Source organism: Herpailurus yagouaroundi, unplaced genomic scaffold, assembly GCF_014898765.1.
Source record: "Herpailurus yagouaroundi ecotype Mexico unplaced genomic scaffold, PumYag 28, whole genome shotgun sequence".
NCBI lineage: Eukaryota > Metazoa > Chordata > Mammalia > Carnivora > Felidae > Herpailurus > Herpailurus yagouaroundi.
In genome coordinates, this window is record NW_024412376.1 from 14297502 (window position 1) to 14317066 (window position 19565).

At 38.5% G+C, this 19565-nt stretch overlaps 1 protein-coding gene across 2 annotated transcripts in view; it reads left to right on the forward strand.

Moving 5' to 3' along the window:
• The first annotated feature begins 80 nt into the window (after window positions 1-80).
• MTMR9 (myotubularin related protein 9) overlaps window positions 81-19565 on the forward strand; it is a 55449-nt gene continuing 35964 nt past the window's right edge. For both annotated transcript variants that reach the window (XM_040469828.1, XM_040469834.1), the window contains exons 1-3: window positions 81-609; window positions 14206-14314; window positions 18901-19026. In XM_040469828.1, coding sequence (XP_040325762.1) covers window positions 428-609; window positions 14206-14314; window positions 18901-19026 — 417 coding nt within the window. In that variant the 5' untranslated portion in view covers window positions 81-427. The remainder of the gene's footprint in view (window positions 610-14205; window positions 14315-18900; window positions 19027-19565) is intronic.

Consider the following 19565-nt stretch of genomic DNA (forward strand, 5'->3'; position numbering starts at 1 on the left):
CCGGCTCCGATCAGCTACTTCCGCCAGGAGTCCCAAGCAGCTCGGTCTCGGAAACTGACCCTAAAGCGGCCTCCTCCTTCTCCCTCCAGCCTGCCCACCTGAGGCCGGGCCCCAGGTGGCGGCAGAGGCTTGCTGGGCCTGTCGCGGAGCGTTCTCTCGGCCCGAGACCTGGACCTGGGGCACCGGGAGCACAAGAGAGACGCCCGGGCCTGGCCCAGCCCCAGCCCCTGTCTTCCCGCGGCCAGTGACGGTGGCCACAGGCCTCGCCGCGCCCACCCTAGCCTGGGGCGGGGCCCGGCCTCCCCGCCCCGTCCCCGCCCCTCCGGCCTGCCCCGAGCCAGGTCAGTCTGGTCCCCAGCCCTGCGGCGGTGTAACCGCCTCGGACCTCCGGGACTCTGCAGTCCCGTGGCTCCGGCCGCGGGGCAACATGGAGTTTGCGGAGCTGATTAAGACCCCGCGGGTGGACAATGTGGTGCTGCACCGGCCTTTTTATCCCGCCGTCGAAGGGACCTTGTGTCTGACTGGTCACCACCTGATCCTGTCTTCTCGGCAGGACAACACCGAGGAGCTGTGGCTTCTCCATTCAAACATCGACGCCATCGACAAGCGGTGAGTGCCCATCCCACCCCCTTCCCGTAGGGAGCTTGGGGGTCCTTAGGTGGACGTTTGAGGCCACGCGATACAGTGTTTTCCTTGCGCCCCATCGCCTAACCCGCCAGCAACATGAGCCCTCTCTGGCCTAGATTGAGGATAGGAATTTTAGAAAGCAGAAAACCATTCAGACGAGATGCCTGATTTCCGTTAAATCTGGGTGGAATTTCCAGGGTTGTCACATGGTTATCCTGATTATCATTTTTGGCACATAACATCATTTGGGTGGATTTTCAACCTTAAAAAAAATTTCTTCTTGCACCATCATATTCCTTGTATTATTGATTATTGATTGCCCGTCACAGTTCTTGAAGTGGTTGAGTGTGATTTAGGTAAAGTCTTTAGTTGCCACTTTTGAGGAAAACTCCAAGAACTTCGTGTGTAGTGTCTAAAGTTCACAAAACTTTTTTTTCCTTTCCCTCAAACATGTTTAGTTGATCATATTTCTCCTTATTTCTTACTTTCTGGGTCATCAATTGAATACTTCCTACCATAGGAGATTTAATATCTTTTATTTATCCTTACTAGGGTCTGCTTTTGGAAGAAACAGAATTGGCTCTTAATCAAAAATATTAATTCATTAACCTCTTTTTTTTTTTTCTTTTTGCACCCCAGACTCTGTCTTTCCAAGGTGGTGTCTCAGAGTCAAAAAGTTATACATCCATCTGCAGTCAAAATTCTTACTTCCCCAATGGCTCTGTGTACTTTAGTCAGGAGAAGGTGAATTGATCATCCACTTTACACTAAAGTGTAAATGAATGACAACAGCCTTTTTTATTACCTCTCAGGAAAACTTGGATATTAAGAAGATTCCTAGAGGGGTTATGCCTTAAAAGAAAATAATTTCTAGTGGTAGAATTTGAATGGTATGGATGCATTGGTGACAGATTTATTTATTTTTTTTTCAAGCAGAGGATTCTTGCTAGACTCCTCAGATCAACCTTCTCCTGTGTAAAAGTTTTCGATGGTCTCTTCCTGGCCTGCATAATAAAGCATAAACCTCTTAACTCTGTCATTTGTAGTGCTCCGTGTCTGGCCCTAACTTACTTTTCCCACTTTGGTTCTTGCCATTCCCTTTCACGAACCCTTTTTATTAGCCAGTCCTCACTCTTTATTTTTGCTCGCCGTGTCCTGCATTCTCTTGTGTATATCGTATCGATGCTCTTCCTTCTGCCTGGAATGCCGTGTTCCTCCCAAGTTTGTTAAAGATTTATTGAATGTCGTTAGGGTCTAGACATTTTGGGAGGCTTTAAGAACATCGAGATGAATAAAATATAGTTCTTGTCTTTCAGGACTTCATAGGTCATCATCCAACCTCTATTCGTCTATCAATATTTAGTTTAACCCTGTTAACTGCCACCTCTTTTTGTAGGTTCTTCCTACAAAGAAGGAATTTCCACAACGAGAAGTAATTCTCACCTTGAAATCCTTTAGCTCTTTAATTATACCTCTTTAATAAGTGTATGTTACCATTTGTATTTTGATAGTTACATAGATGTTAGCTCCTTGAAGTCAGTACTTAACATTTGGTTGATTTTTATCTCTTTCAAAACTCCTAACGTGGGCAGATAGGCATATAGGAAGTATAAGATGGATTGACCCCCAAATGGTCTGTGGCGCTATAGAATACAAATTACTTATTTATTTTTTAAATTTTTTAAAAATGTTTTTTATTTATTTTTGAAAGAGAATTAGACAGAATGTGAGTAGGCGAGGGGCAGAGAGAGAGGGAGACACAATATGAAGCAGCCTCTAGGCTCGGAACTGTCAGCACAGAGCCTGATGCGGGGCTTGAACCCACGAACCCACGATATCATGACCCAAGCCAAAGTCGGATGCTTAACTGACTGAGCCACTCAGGTGCCTCTGAAGCAGAGTTTCTCCTCACCACCAACTCCCTTTTCTTTTTTTCTTATTTCTTTTTCTATGGTTGCTTTTCACACTTTCATTTCATCATATTTACGTAGCATTTACTACATGCCAGGCCTGGTAAGGCTAACAGAGTATATAAGACATGACATTTTAACCTGTTAGGGCAGAAATGACAAATTGTGTATACATTTACCTTTTTCCCCAGGAAGCAGCATGATGTGATGGAAAGAACACGAGCTAGGTGGTCAGACCAGAGTTTGTTTAATTGTTGTGGTCAAGAAGTACTTCCATGTGTCTTCTATGTGCTGATCACTGTCTGGGCTCCGCAGGTACAGTGGTGACTAAGGTTGAAGAATTTGTGTACCAGTGGAGGAGATTCAAATAAATCGATGTCAGGTAATAAGTTCCGGGAAGGAAAATAAAGAAAGATGGGAGGGGAGAGAATGCCAGTGTATTTAGAAGGAATTTCAGAGAAGACAAGTGACATTTAAATGAATGACCTCTGAATGAAGAGAGAAAGCTAGCAGTGTGAATATGGGAAGAAGGAGCATTCCAGCCAGAGGGATCAGGGAATGCAAAGATAGGAATATGCTGGGCTTAGACAAGGAAAAACATAGAGACCAGTTGGCTGGAGGGCAGTGAGCAAGGATAGAGGCTAGAGGCCTAGCAGAAAATGGTTGGAGGGATAAGCAGGGGCCAGATGGTGTAGGGCTTTATTTGCCGGTGTGATGGTTTTCACAGGAAGCCCCTGGAGAGTTGAAAGCAAGGAAGTAAGAGCAGACAGACTTTGTAGATGGTTCCGGTCGCTGGCAGAAAATGGATTGCAGAGGGGGAAGAGTGGAAGCAGTGGGCCCAGTCAGGAGACTGTTGAATAGTTCAGGGAAAAGGCGGTGGTGACTTTAGAGTGGAAGCGGCGGCACCTGGGTGGCTCAGCAGGTTAAGGGTCGGACTTCTGCTCAGGGCATGATCGCACGGTTAGTTGAGTTCGAGCCCCGCATCGGCTTCTGCACTGGTGATGCAGAGCCTGCTGGGAATTCTTCCTCTCCCTTTCTCTCTGCTCCTTTCTCCCTCTCTCTCTCTCTCTCTCTCTCTCTCTCTCAATAAATAAATAAATAAACTTGAAAAAAAAAGGAGTGGAAGCAGTAGTAGCGTGATCAGAAGCAGGCCAGTTTGGGGTGTGTTTTGAAGGCTGAGCTGCCATGCCTCGTGAGTGAGTTGTAAATGCGATGTGAGAGGAAGAGCAGTATTAAGGATGCCTCTTTTAGTGCTGCCTCCGGTGGGGTAGGTGTCCTTGGACACGCCACTTAACCTCTCTGAACATCAATTCTATCACACAGAGGAAGACAGCCCTTCTCGTATCTAGTAGTAACTTCTATTTGGGTAACATGTCACAGGCTCATGTAGTGCTGTCGTGCACGTTGCATACATAATTTGATGTGGTCCTTTCAGCACGCAAGGTGTTACACAGGTTTTACAATTATACCTTTTTCTTTTCATGGACCTCACATGTAGAGAGTTGAGTCAATCCTACTCAGTTGATGACTCATCATTTTCAGGATGGATTCATTAGAAGGTTTTCTTGTTTGTTTTGTTTTTTTTTTTTAATTTGATTCGTCTTCAAGCCCTAATTTTCATGCCTGTTTTCTCCCTCATCCTCAGTCCCTGTAGGCAAGTTATGCTGAGTGTTGCTATTTGTCCTTGGATATATGTATATTCCTATAAAATGTATAGCACCATCATGTGTGAGTTTAATTTCCCTCAGTATGAGTATGTTGCAGATCTTGTTCTATTTCTCAACATTAACTCAGTACTCTTGTTCAGGATCTCTTCCTATTGCTGTGTGTACATCCATTTCACTGCTTCTGATGGCAGAATAGAATCCCAAATTATCTACCACATTCTGCTTTTCTGACCCTCCAGAGAACCTCCAACTTCCTGATGTCACGACATATTCTGCCCCTCCCCCGCTTCATGTGTAAATTCTCTCTCTCCCTCTTTTAAAAAAAAATTTTTTTTTAATGTTTATTTATTATTGAAAGTCAGAGAGAGTCAGAGCGTGAGCAGGGGAGGGGCAGAGAGAGAGGGAGACACAGAATCCAAAGCAGGCTCCAGGCTCCGAGCTGTCAGCACAGAGCCCGACGTGGGGCTCGAACTCACAAACCTCGAGATCATTACCTGAGCCGAAGTCGGATGCTTAACCGACTGAGCCACCCAGGCGCCCCTCTCTCCCTCTTAAAAAAAAAAAAAAATGCTTAAAAGTTGGGTTTGTTGTCTTTCCAGCATTGATTTGCACCGGTTCTGTGTATACTCTTGAGGTATTATTCTTTACTTGGACATGGCAAATGTCTTCTAGTCTCTCACCCATTTGTTGACTTTTCTGTGGTGTTCTTTGTTGAACAAAAGGCCTTAATTTTAATTCAGAATTCATCAATTTTTACTTTATTGTTTGTGCTTTTTAAGTTATACTGAAGAAGATCACTAGGATATTCTCTACATTTTCTTCCATATTAGCTTTATCCTTTTACCCTTCACTTTTAGTACTTTAATTCATTTGGATTCTACCTTCATTTCAAGTTTTTTTCCCCATGTAGCAAGCCAGTTTTCTTAATACCATTGTCTAGCAACCCATTCTTGACTGATGCATCATAACATATATCAAGTGGTTTCATATATGTATAGCTTTCTCTGTGTCCCATAAGTTTTGTAATGTTATGTGTTTGTTTCCATTTGTTTCTATTTTTTTCTAATTTACTGTGTGATTTTTTTTTTCTTTGATCTCTTGGTTGTTTATGTGTTTAAAAAAATTTTTTTAATGTTTATTTTTGAGAGAGAAAGAGAGTGTGAGCAGGGGAGGAGCAGAGAGAGAGGGAGACACAGAATTGGAAGCAGGCTTCGGGCTCTGAGCTGTCAGCACAGAGCCCGATGTGGGGCTCGAACCCACAAACTGTGAGATCATGATGTGAGCCGAAGTCGGATGCTCAACCGACTGAGCCACCCAGGTGCCCATGGCTTGGTTGTTTATAAGTGTAGTGTTTAATTTCCATAATTTTGCGAATTTTCCGGTTTTCCTTTTGTTGTGGATTTCTAATTTCATCCCATTGTAGTCAGAGAAGATACTTTGTAAGATATCTATCTTTTTAAATTTATTGAGGCCTTGATTTGTAGCCTAACATATGTGAGTCCTGGAAAATGTCCCATGTGTATTCTGTTGTTGTGTAGCATGTACATGTCTGATGTATCTAGGTGGTTTATTGTGTTAAGTGTCTATTTCCTTATTTATCTTTAGTCTGGTTGTTCTAGCCACTATCATGAATGGGGTATTAAAGTCTCCAACTATTTTTTCCTTCAATTTCTGTCAGTTTTTGCTTCATATATTTTGGTTGCCTGTAATTAAGTGTGTAATATTTATAATTGTTATATCTTCTCGCTGTGATGAATCTTTTTTCGTATATAAAGCCCTTCCTTGTCTCTTGTAACCACTTCTGATTTAAAGTCCATTTTGTTTGAGATTAGTATAACTGTACCTATTGTCTTTTGGTTACTATTTGTGTGGAATATCTGTTTTCTGTCTTTTCACTTTTAACCCCTTTGTGTCTTTGAATCTTGAGTCTCTTGTAAGACAGCATATTGTTGGATCATACATTTTTTTACATATGTATTTATTTTGAGAGCAGGGAGACAGAGAGAGAGCAAGAGAGAGAGAGCAGGGGAAGAGCAGAGAGAGAGAGAGAATCCTAAGCAGGTTCCATGCTGTCAGTGCAAAGCCTGACACAGGGCTCCATCCCACGACTGCGAGATCATGACCTGAGCTGAAATCAAGAGTTAGGTGCTTAACCGACTGAGCCACCCAGGTGTCCCTAAACACATTTTTAAAAAAAGTTTTTTATTTTATTTTGATAAGAGAGAGTGTGTGAGTGGGGGAGAGGGGCGGAGGGAGAGGATCCGAGGCAGGCTTCACACTCAGCACGGAACCCAATGCAGGGCTCGATCCCACCTGAGCCAAAACCAAGAGTAGGATGCTTAACCGACTGAGCCACCCAGGCACCCCCAGGTCATGTTTTTATTCATTCTTCCAGTCTCTGTCTTTTGATTGAACAGTTTGTTTAATGCATTTACATTTAAAGTAATTTTTGATAAGGAGGGACTTCTGTTACTGTGCTGTTTGTTTTCTTTTTTTTTTTAATTTTTTTTTAACGTTTATTTATTTTTGAGACAGAGAGAGACAGAGCATGAACGGGGGAGGGTCAGAGAGAGAGGGAGACACAGAATCTGAAAGAGGCCCCAGGCTCTGAGTGGTCATTACAGAGCCCGATGCGGGGCTCGAACTCACAGACTGCGAGATCATGACCTGAGCCGAAGTCGGACACTCAACCAACTGAGCCACCCAGGCGCCCCTGTGCTGTTTGTTTTCTATATGCCTTATAGCTTTTTAGTCCCTTAATTACTGTTCTATTTTGTATGTAGTTGATTTTTTGTAGTGAAATATTTAAATTTCTTTCTTGTCTACTTTTATGTATATTCTGTAGCTATTTTCTTTGAGATGATCATATGCATTACATTTAACATCCTGAAGTTATAACACTCTAGTTTGAATTTATACCAGCTTAACTTCAATAGCATACAAAAAATCTACTTCTTTATAGGTCTGTCCCTACTTTTTTTTTTCATTGTTAATGTCACAAAATTACATCTTTATACATTGTATGCCCCCAAACATAAACTCATAATTATTGAAAATGCATTACTCTCTTAAATTATGTAGTAAACAAAATTTGGGGTTATAAACCAGAGTTACAGTAATACAGTAATATTAACTTTTATACTAATAATTTTTTCTTTGAATGTACTAATCTGTTAAATCATGTAGAAAACAGAAAGTGCAATTACACACTATTATTACATATTAGCTTTTATAATTACCTATGTGTTTACCTTTATTGAGATCTTTATTTTTTCATATAACTTCAAATTACTGCCTAGTGTCCTTTCATTTAATCTTGTAGGACTCCCTTGAGCATTTCTTTTTTTTTTTCTTTTTTTTTAAGTTTATTTTGAGAGAGAAAGCATGAGGTGGGGAGGGGCAAAGAGGGAGAGAGAGAGAATCCCAAGCAGGCCCTGCACTGTCAGTGTAGAGCCTGATGCAGGGCTTACACTCGGGAACCATGAGATGACCTGAGCCGAAGTCAGATGCTTAACTTACTGAGCCACTGAGGTACCCCACCCTTGAGCATTTCTTGTAAGGTAGCTCTAGTGGTCATAAATGCCTCAACTTTTGTTTATCTGGGATTATCTTAATTTCTCCCTCACTTTGGAAGGACACTTTTGCTGGATATAAGATTCTTAGTTGACAATTTTTTCTTTTAGCACTTTGAATATATTAGCTCACTGTCTTCTGGCTTCCAAAGTTTATGATGAGGAGTCTGTTTATTATCTTATTGTGGCTCCCTTGTATGTAACAATTTACTTCCCTCTTGCTGCTTTCAAAATTTTCTCTTTGTCTTTTGAAAGTTTGATTAAAATGTGTTTTTTTTTTTTTAATTTTTTTTTTTCAACGTTTATTTATTTTTGGGACAGAGAGAGACAGAGCATGAACGGGGGAGGGGCAGAGAGAGAGGGAGACACAGAATCGGAAACAGCCTCCAGGCTCTGAGCCATCAGCCCAGAGCCCGACGCGGGGCTCGAACTCGGACCGCGAGATCGTGACCTGGCTGAAGTCGGACGCTTAACCGACTGCGCCACCCAGGCGCCCCTGATTAAAATGTGTTTTGATGTGGTTCTCTGAGTTTATCTTATCTGGATTTTGTTGAACTTCTTGGATGTTTATATTCATGTCTTTCATCAAATTGGGGAATTTTTCAGCTATTATTTCTTCAAATATTCTCTCTCTCCCTTTCTCTTCTCTTTCTGGGACTCCCACAATGTGTATGTTGGTTCTCTTGTTGGTATCCCACAGGTCCCTTAGGCTCTGTTCTCTTTTTTTCAATCTTTTCTCTCTGTTCCTCAGACTCAATAATTTTCATTTTCTTATCTTCAGGTTCATTGATTTTTCTTCTGCCTGTTCGCATCTGCCTTTGAATCCCTCTCGTGAATTTTTCATTTCAGTTATCGCACTTTTCAGCCCCAGCATTTCTTTTTGGTTTCCTTTTAGGTTTTCTCTCTCTTCATTGATATTTCCATTTTGTTCACACATCACATTCTTGACTTTCTCTACATCTTCCTTTAGTTCTTTGAGCATCTTTAAGACAATTGTTTTAAATTCATTGTCTAGTGTCTAGTGACATTGTTTTAAAATCATTGTCTAGTGTCTAGTCACATTGTCTAGTGACCATCAGGTCTTTTTCAGGGAAAGTTTCTGTTGATGTATTTTTTCCTCTGACTGTCCCATACTTTCCTGTTTATTTGTATGCTTTGTGATTTTTTTTTTTTTTTTTGGTTGAACATTGAACATTTGATCTAATAATGTGGTGATTTTGGAAATCATGTTTTTCTCCTACCCCAAGGTTTGCTCTTTTTTTGTTGTTGTTTTGTTGTTGTTATTTACTTATTGTTGTTGTTGATGTTGTTATTTATTGTTGTAAGCTTTCTCTATGCCAAGGATCAGCCTAGAGTATAAATTTAAGGTCATCTTAGGGTTTTTTCTGAGCCTTTCCCTGGGCATTTCCAATCCTAATTTTCCTGATTTATGTAATTGTCTTTGAATGTCTTAGTCTTTAATGTCTGTCTCCTGAAAGGAGAAGGGTGAAAAATGAAATGCAGGCAGGGAGGGGAAAGGGGACTGTTGTTTAAAACTCTGGAAGTCACTTGTTGGCGAGAGGCTTACAACAATGGGGAAAGATGCAATAAACCAGATGTCCACTGTCCTCTGCTCTTCTGTGATCAGAAGCAGCAGTCAGCTATTAGCACACAAATCCTGATATTTGTAGGACAGGATCTCTTTTCTCTGATGTTTGGAGGACAGGGTCTTTTTTGCCCAACCTAGCTTCTGCAAGCTGTTTGTAAGTTGCTCCAGGAACGTGTGCACAGCTGCCCACCTCATGGGTAGGATGCATAGCTGCTATTTTGCTAAGAGCTGAATGTATCCAAAACTTACCATCCAGGTCTCTGGAACTCTGGAAGTTGCAAGCCTTAATAGACTCTAGAGTTATAAAACAGTCACATCAAACAGATCATGCCAATGAAATTGCTGTCTAGGTTGGGAGACAGATTCCTGGTGCTTTCTATTCCACCATCTTCCCAGAATCTTTCCCTTTACTGAGTTTTGAGTGTTTTTAAAAATATATAGTTTAGATACAAGTCTTTTATTATATAAGATCTGCAAATATTTTCTGTCTGTGGCTTGGCTTTTCATTCTCTTTAACAGTGTCTTTCAAAGAGAAAATGACTTAAATTTTGAAGAAGCCCAATTTACCAGTTCTTTTATAGATTGGGGTTGTGGTGTCTTATCTTAGAAATCATTGCCTAACCCAAGGTCACAAAGATTTTTTCTCTTTATCTTCTAGCACTTTTATAGTTTTAGGTTTTATCTTTATGTATAGGATACATTTTGAGTTTTTATATATGGTTTATCATATACATATATATGTGTGTATGTATATATATTGCATATGGATACCTGATTGTTTTGCCCTTTTTTCAATGCATTGTCTTTGCATCTTTGTCCATATATAAATAGAACTGTTTCTAGACTCTTTTTTTCTGGTTCATTGATCTGTTTATCTTGATGCTGTTACCACACTACCATACTGTCTTAATTACAGTAGCTTTATATTAAGTTGAAATTATGTAGTATTACATAATTGTTCTAATTAAAAGTTCTGTCTATTTCAGGTCATTTGCATTTCCATATGAATTTTAGAATCAGCTTGTCAATTTCTTTAAAAAAAGCCTCTGGTTTTGATGAGAATTGTGTTCAATCTGTTGATAAATGAATTTGGTAAGAGTTAACATCTGATATCTTAATATTGAGTGTTCTGCCCCATGAACAAAGTGAATCTCTCCATTTATTTTATTTTGGTCTTCTTAAATTTCTTTCAGTGATGTGTTGTAATTTTCACTTACAGGTCTTAGGCATCTTTTGACAGATTTTCCTCTATTCCACATTTTTAGATGCTCTTTCAGATGGTATTTTAAAAATTTCAATTTCTAATTGCTCATATGTATTAATTATGTTTTTTACTTTCTGTATTTATAATACATTGATGTCTTAAGCCCCTTGCAGACCTGGAGCGGGACTGCTTCCACTCAGGGTTAGCTATTTCCTAGAGATAGCAAGAAAATTGCCTGCAGGCACATCTTTGATATGCAGACCAACTAATCTCAAGTCCATACCCGCATCTGCTTCCTCTTATCAGGCTTCTGCAGTCAGGACCACTAAAATTCTCCTGTCCTAAATTCTTCCAGGGCCAGGTACCAGACAACCAGGGATCACTGGTATAACCCAGAGCCTGACAGAATTATTCAAACTCTAATCCTAAACTTGCTCAGCTCACCTACCCTGCCTTTCCCATTCTTTTCTGTGAAACATCACAGAAGTTCTGGCCCATCCTTTCCTCTCGCTCTGTCTGCCTCCTGACTGACCCAGATGCTTCCCCATGTGGCTCTGAGTGACATAGTTTGCCTCTCCTGTTGGGAAATGTGAGTAACAAAATAACTTTTCAGTAACAGTTATCTCCTGATCTATCAGCCTCACCATCCTGAATAAAAACCAAATCCTGGGCGTTTTAAACAATTGTTGCGATAGTGTATAGAAATACTATTGATTTTTGTGTATTGAATTTGTATCTGGCAGCCTTACTAAACTCATCTTTTAATTCTAATAGCTTTTATGTATTTTTCATTGGCTTTTCTAAATAGGCAATCATGTCATCCGCAACTAAAGACCATTTTATTTCTTTGTTTTCAATCTGGATGCCATTTATTCATTCTGGTTTTGTTTTTTTGTGTTTTTTTGTTGTTGTTGTTGTTTTCTTTTGTTTTGGCCTTATTGCACTGGCTATTAACTGTCAATACAATGTTGAATAGAAGTGGTGAGAGTGAACATCTCTGTTATTTCTGATATTAGTGAAAAAGTATTTAGTTTTCACTGTTAAGTCTGTAATTAGTAGTAGGGTTGTTTTGTTTTGTTTTGGTAAATGCTGTTGAAGATGTTTCCTTTTGTTCCTAGTTTGCTGAGAGTTGGGGTTTTTTGTTTTTGTTTTTTAAAATCAGTAATAGATGTTGACTTTTGTCAAATGCTTTTTCTATATCTATTGAGATGATCATGTGGTGTTTTTCTTTTTTAATTTGGCAACATGATAAATTGCTTTGATTTTCAAATGATAAACCCCAATTGTTTATGATGTATTATCCTTTTCATGTATTGTTGGATTTAATTTGCTAATATTTTGTTTAGAAATTTTGCATCTGAGTTCATGAAATATATTGGTCTGTAGTTTTCTTGTAATGTGTTTTTTTTTAAAATATATATAGGGGCGCCTGGGTGGCACAGTCGGTTAAGCGTCCGACTTCAGCCAGGTCACGATCTCGCGGTCCGTGAGTTCGAGCCCCGCGTCGGGCTCTGGGCTGATGGCTCAGAGCCTGGAGCCTGTTTCCGATTCTGTGTTTCCCTCTTTCTCTGCCCCTCCCCCGTTCATGCTCTGTCTCTCTCTGTCCCAAAAATAAATAAACGTTAAAATAATAATAATAAAAAAAAATAAAATAAAATATATATATTAGGGTTATGCTGGCCCCATGGAATGAATTGATAAATAATTGCCTTTTCTTCAACTTTCTGGAAGAGTTTGTCTTGAATAGTATTTTTTCCTTAAACGTTTTGTAGAATTCATCAGTGAAGCCACCTAGACCTGAAGGTTATTTTGTTTTTGTTTTTTGTTTGTTTGTTTTGGTGGTAGTAGGGAGGAGATTTTAATGAACATTTCAGTTTATTTAATAGCTATAAAACTAATTAGGTTCTCCTTGAGTTTGTGTCTTCTAGGAATTTGTCCATATCATTTCCCTTGTTGAATTTATTGGCATAAAGTTGTTACTAGTATTTCCTTTAATGTTTTTAATGCCTGTAGAATCTGTAGAGATTCTCGTTTCTCTCCTTACTGGTATTGGTAAATTGAGACAGATTTTCTTTTTTCCTGATCACTTTGGCAAGTGGTTTATTGCTTTCATTGTTTTCAAACAATCATTTTTGCTTTTCTTGTTCCCTATAATTTTCTTTTTTCTCTTTCATTGATTTTGGCTCTGATCTTTATTATTTAATGTCTTCTGCTTTGGATTTAATTTGCCCTTCTTTTCCTAGTATCCTGGAATCTGAAGTCACTATTATGAAACTTTCTTTTTTAATATAGATGCTCTCCTCAGACTATCAGCCCCACCCAGGTTCCCTCTCCTGTGGCCTGGAACTCAAAACAGTAAACTGGGGTATTTGTAGGACTCATCTTGTTTCCCATCTCCCAGAGATCTCTGTTCTTTGTTGCTTGATGTCCAGTGTCTTGAAAACTGTTCTTATATTTTGTCCAGTTATTTTGGTCGTTTCAGGTGGGAAGGGAAGTCTGGTCCCTGTTACTCTACCTTTGCCAGAAGTAGAAGTGCCAAGAATGTGAGTTTTCAAAATAAATTTTATAAGCGGCATTCTAGTGTGTTGATAGGTTGTAGATGTCTGGTGGAATTATCTTTACTAGGATTTGACCCGTGCCGATAACGTCTGCTTGTCCAAATTAACAACGCAGTGGTGAGAGGCATAGGGATGCTTACAATTCAGATGGCGTTCAGAAGAGTGGCTGTAGGAGATGTCTTTCTAAACTGGGCAAAAAGTAGGTTAAATGAACAGCATTTGGACAATCTAAGAATTCCTAGTTAAGGAATACCCAGAACTATTAATGGAAAAGATTTAGGGCCAACCAGTGGCAAAGCAAAAGAAAAATCAGAGCTGTTAGCAAGTACTGACAAAACAAAACAACTACAATAAAAGACGAAAATTCCAATAAAGGTAAAGTTACATTTGCACAAAATTTAGTGATACAAAATTTGTGATTAGATATGACATTGATTTAGAATAGATATTGCAAGCTAATAGTTTTTAAAGACAAAAAGAGATATTTATATTTAAAATCAACTATTAAACTTGGAAGTAAGTAAAATCTGAAATGAAGTGTTTTCCTGTGTTTCAGAAATACCTCTGTACAAACACTTATCACATTAATTACAGATCTTTTTTCTTCATTCTTTGAAGCAAGGTCCCAAATAATTTTCATTAAATGAATTGGCCTAGTATGAATTACTTTATGAATTTGAAATGTTTTTAAGTACATATATTTAAAATAATTTATGGCTCACATTTTAGTAATGCAGGCTTGCCTCTTCCCTAACTAGACTAATTGGGGAGAAGAAAGGTGAATGTAGATGGTAATTCTTTTTTCTACATTCTTTTTTCAAGGAAATAATCATATGCTTAAAGATAGAGACATATATAGGGGTGCTTGGGTGGCTCAGTTTGTTAAGCATCCAGCTCTTGATTTCAGCTGAGGTCATGATCTCTTGGTTTGTGAGTTTGAGTCCTGTATTGAGATTCACACTGACAGTGTGAAGTCTGCCTGGGATTCCTTTTTCCTCTCTCTCAAAATAAATAAATATACTTTTTTTAAAAAGATAGAAATGTATATGTTCCTAAGCATAATTTGTAATTTTTTACAGATTTGTGGGACCACTGGGTACCATCATCATAAAATGTAAAGACTTTCGAATAATTCAGTTGGATATTCCTGGAATGGAGGAATGTTTGAATATTGCCAGTTCCATTGAGGTAAATGTTTCAGAAGCAAAATCTGCTGAAAGTAAATAGTAATAAAAAAGAACCTTATATTCTTACTCAGTATAGCTCTTATGTTTGTTTTACTAGATATTTGGTCATGTTCTATGACTCACATATTGAAAATTGTTAGGAAAAGCCTCACCCGGATTCATTGTTATAGGAATGTATTAGGATTTTATTGACTTATAGCAGTTTTTAGTGTTCTGGGTTCCTTATTCCTCCAGGTTCACTCATTGTAGCATTTGACAGAATTTCCTTCCCTTTTAAGGCTGGATGATAATCCATTGTATGTGTATATGGTAAGGCTTTTGTTAGAAGTTACTTCTTTTATCAAAGCAAATAATTATCACCAGTGATTATAGCCCTGTGTTTGTTTTTAGCAAGTCTGAAGCAAACAGAGAATGTTTGCTTGTCTTAGGCAAATGTTTGCCTAAGACTAAAAAGTGTGTTTGTTTTATGTTTGTATAAACAGTATTGACTGTCTCTTCAGATTTCAAATAATAGAAATTTTACTTGGATAATTTAATATTTAAATTGAGGAGCTCACTTCATTTTCTTCCCCATTCAAACCAACTATTTTGGTTTACACTCAAATTTTAAATTGCCTTATTTTAAATCATTGCTACTAAATTATAGTAATTAACTTTATGTTTATGGTATTTTCTAGATAATTATAGACACACTGATTTCTTTTTGCTCCGGCTATGAGTGACTAATCTGGTCTTTGTATCCAAAACAAATGCTAGTGGCTTAACTATTAAAAGGAGGCAGAAAGGTTTAAAAATCTAGAACTAGGATCATGTTTGGTTTCTAAACAAGAATAGAGAAATAAAAAAAACAACTGTTGTGGTGCTGAGAAAATGGCATGTAACCATTTTACCTTCTGCCTTTGCTAAATTTTCCTTAAAGGAAATGAGAAGATGAGCTGAACTGTTTGTCTTACATATCTGTCATTTGGAAGTGACAGAGTAATGTTGATTTGGCCACATTCGCTAACATGGGTAAGAAACACACTGTGGTTTCTAGGCAGTTAAGCTGAAATACTGTCCTGCTCTTTGGGCAAGGAAATGCTACTGACCCATTTCATTTCAGCCTGTTTTTTGTTTTTGTTTTTGTTTTTTTTCAGTTGTGGGTTTGGATTTTCACTGGCCAGTCTGCATTTTTCTTTTTATCTGTTTTATGGGTTACAAGATAGCTGGTTGGTGGGTGTCAGTGAAATCGCATATGGTGAAGGATAGTGGTGAAGAAATATAGGGCAAAGCTATTAACCCACTTTCTGATTGCATTTACTTAGCTTTGTTAGCATCTGACACTAATCAGTTGTTTCATTAGCTGTATATAGTACCTAAAATCCTTTAGAAACTGATTATATAGAAACCCTTACAGCTGAAAAGAAGCTATGAATTATGAGCCATTCTCATAATTTGACCTTAGGAAGTGAATGCTCTACTGGTTATTTTTACAACGTAGTAAATGTCCATAGTGAACGTGGCCTCTTGCCTTTTGCTGGTATCTAATTTCTTTCCCATCTCCCCTATATATCTTGATATAACTTGGAAGTAATAAGTGAATTTCTTATATAGCACAGTTGAACTGTTCTTTGCAATCAAGAATCCATATACCCAAATATATTCTGCTGCCATAAATAGAATCCCACTGGAGTAATAACTTGCAAGTGCTCGTTTTTCTAAATCGTAGTAGGAAGGCTGATGAAGCTTTTTTCTATGTAGTTTCTACTGTCTTTTGGAGTTGAAATGTTTTCAGTTCTTTCAGCATTAATGAGTTTAAAGGAAAAGTCGTACCTCTAGCGATACAAATTGTGATCACAACAAGTCAGAATATGAGTGCTTATTAACTGCTAAAGTGACTGCTGACTTGCATTAAAAATCACGGGGCACCTGGGTGGCTCAGTTGGTTAAGCGTCCGACTTCGGCTCAGGTCATGATCTCACCCTCTGTGAGTTCGAGCCCCGCATCGGGCTCTGTGCTGACAGCTCAGAGCCTGGAGCCTGCTTCAGATTCTGTGTCCCTCTCTTGCTCTGCTCCTTCCCCGCTCATACTGTCTCTCTCTCAAGAATAAATAAAACATTTTAAAAAATTAGAAAAAAAAATCATGATTGTACCTGTATGCAAACAGTAGGAGGTTCCTTAAGAAATTAAAAATGGAACTACCATGTGACCCAGCAGTCTCACTTCTGGATATATAGCCGAAGAAAACAAAATCATTATCTCAAAGAGGTATCTGTACTCCACTGTTCATTGCAGCATTATTCATATTACCGAAATATGGAAATACCCTAAGTATCTGTCAACAGATGACTGGATAAAGAAAACGTGACACGTAATCTATATATATAATGGAATATGATTCAGCCTTAAAAAACAGCAATCCTAATATTTGTGACAACATGAATGAAATTGGAGGGCTTTGTGTCAAGTGAAATCAGACAGACAAGGCAAATAATTGCATGTTATTACTTATATGTGGAATCCGAAAAAACAAAAACAAAACTTAATAGAAACAGAGTGGAAAAGTGGTTGTTGGGGGCTGGGGAAATAGGGACAGGTTGGTATAAGTTACAAACTTGCAGTTATAAGATGAATAAGGTCTTAAGATCTAATATATACCATGGTCCCTCCAGTTGATAACACTGTATTGTATAACAGACATTTTCTAAGAGAGTAGAACTTAAATGGTCTTAACAACAAAAGGTAAATATGTGAGGTGATGGACATGTTAATTGACTCAATGGGGGAGTCCTTTCACAGTGTATCAGATCATCACTTGAAATATCTCTTAGTTTTGGTAGTTTTACTTCAGCAAAAATGAAAAAAGATTTAAAAAAAAAATTTTTTTTTTTAACGTTTATTTATTTTTGAGACAGAGAGAGACAGAGCATAAATGGGGGGAGGGTCAGAGAGAGAGGGAGACACAGAATCGGAAGCAGGCTGCAGGCTCCAAGCTGTCAGCACAGAGCCCGACACGGGGCTCGAACTCGTGAACCACGAGATCATGACCTAAGCCGAAGTCGGACGCTTAACCGACCGAGCCACCCAGGCGCCCCAAAAAGATTTTTTAAATATTGCAAAAAATATCTTAAACCAATTAAAAAAATAAACCAATTAAATAAAATAATGTTTGTCCTGAACGATGACAGTTCTGGCCTAGGTCAGATGTGGACACTGGCCATTCTGTTTCTGTTTAGTGTGATTGGAAGCCAAAGACTTTACAGAAGTGGATAATGGATTATCCAGCCCTGCTTCTCCATATTTTCTATTTTATGAGCTCTGGGGGGAAGGTGTCATGATTTATGAACAGACAGAAGAATAGCTTTGGATGGGGATGTTTTTGTTAAGCTGCTGAACTACATGTCCAGTCTATTTTTTACTAAGGCTTGGGCCCATTCTTTTGTGAGACTGATCCTTCTGTGACCTAGAGGGAGGTAGCTTTATTCTAAGAGTTTCGGGGAGCTAGCATGATGTTGGGGCCCCGTCCTCCTCCAGAAGAGTGTCTCCATAGTTCCTGGAATTTGAATTATGCTAATTGATTTTGGTGCCTTTTTTTGCAGCCATAGAAGTGCTTTTCATAACTCCCCTGTCAGAAGGTTGAAATAGCCTCCATCACCTGGAGGATATTTCATCTGTCTGTTCCTCCCATTTAGTCAGATTTTCTTGGTGGTGTTACCCAGAATTCAAGAGTTCCAGATGAACACAGGCTCTTTTGGGGACCACAGAGTTAATGCCGCAGGTTGAGAATGGGTCATTGTAACATAAAGATAATATGACACATGACCAAATGGCATATCATTCTAAGGAGGTAGAACATGAACATTGATGGAGCATATGTGGTGCATATGATATGTGAAGCATATAATTGCCAAGATCAATTTCAGGGTTTATCATATGCCAGGCACTATTATTAACAGGCCTGTTATATACGTTATCTTTCTTAATGCTACCAATAGCTCTATGAGATAGGTACTTTAATTCCCCCCATTTTAGAGCTGAGGAAATGGAGGCATTAGAGTGGTTACATTAGTTAACCATTATTGCACTGGGATCTGGAATTTGAGTCTAGCAGTTTGGCTCTAGTCTGACTCTGGCCACTTACCTGTGACACCCTTATTTATGGTTATAAACAGACACTGATTTTATGTAATTTACATATGTTGATACAGTTGATGGCTGGGATTTTGAGCCATGACCTTGTTTGCTAACAAAACGTGTTTATTTTCTGATTTCCAGAAATATTTGGACCTTTTTATTAGGCTTTGTTAAGTGGTGTCAAAAGGAGTTATTTAGTTTTTCTCCTAGAATAGGTGTACACACTTTTCTTGTCCTTGTGTTCATTCAGCAAATGATAACTGAGTGTATGTTATGTGCCAGATACATACCTTGTTAGATGCTAAAAGCATGGAAATTAGCTTCAATAAACTATCTAGTGGTAAGTACAATGCTGGAGAAATATATTGGGTGTGTATCATTATTGATCGTATTTAATACCAATTTGGCAGTTAGAAAGTGTTGAAATTGCAGTATGTTCCTTTTCCTTTCTTTAATTTCCTTTTTATGCCCTAGGCACTGTCTACCTTGGACTCTATCACTCTGATGTACCCTTTCTTTTACCGACCCATGTTTGAAGTGATAGAAGATGGCTGGCATTCTTTCCTTCCTGAGCAAGAGTTTGAACTCTACTCTTCAGCTGTGAGTTAACTTTTCTGAGAGATCTATATGTAATGAGAAATAACCCAGCACCTTACCTGTGAAAATGATCACTTCCTTTTGACAAGTAATAAGGTGTTGTTGGCTTATCTATGCCTAAAAGAAATTTCTGGTAGTGATTAGTAATGCAACTTCTGCCATTCAGAGATTTGCGTAATTTATTTTCAATGCTGTAGCTCAAGTGATTTTTCCACTAGTAGATTTGCTGTATTCCAAATATTACTTTTTTAATTTCGAAAATGACATTGATAAAACATTAAGATCTTCATAAAGGTAATCCTGACATGTTTGAATTAATTGCTGATTATTTTAAAAGTGTCTCCATAGATACAATTTTATATGTAGTAATTAGGGTCTGAGCTATCCCAAAGAAGTCTGTTGAACCCACTGTGTACCTTAGACAGCATTAGAGAAACATAGATCACGTTTGTTTCTGTGGGATAATTTTTATGTTTTTAGAACTTGGGTTATTAAGACCATGTTACTAGAACGAGGTTTTCTTTCTCATTCTTCACTATTTT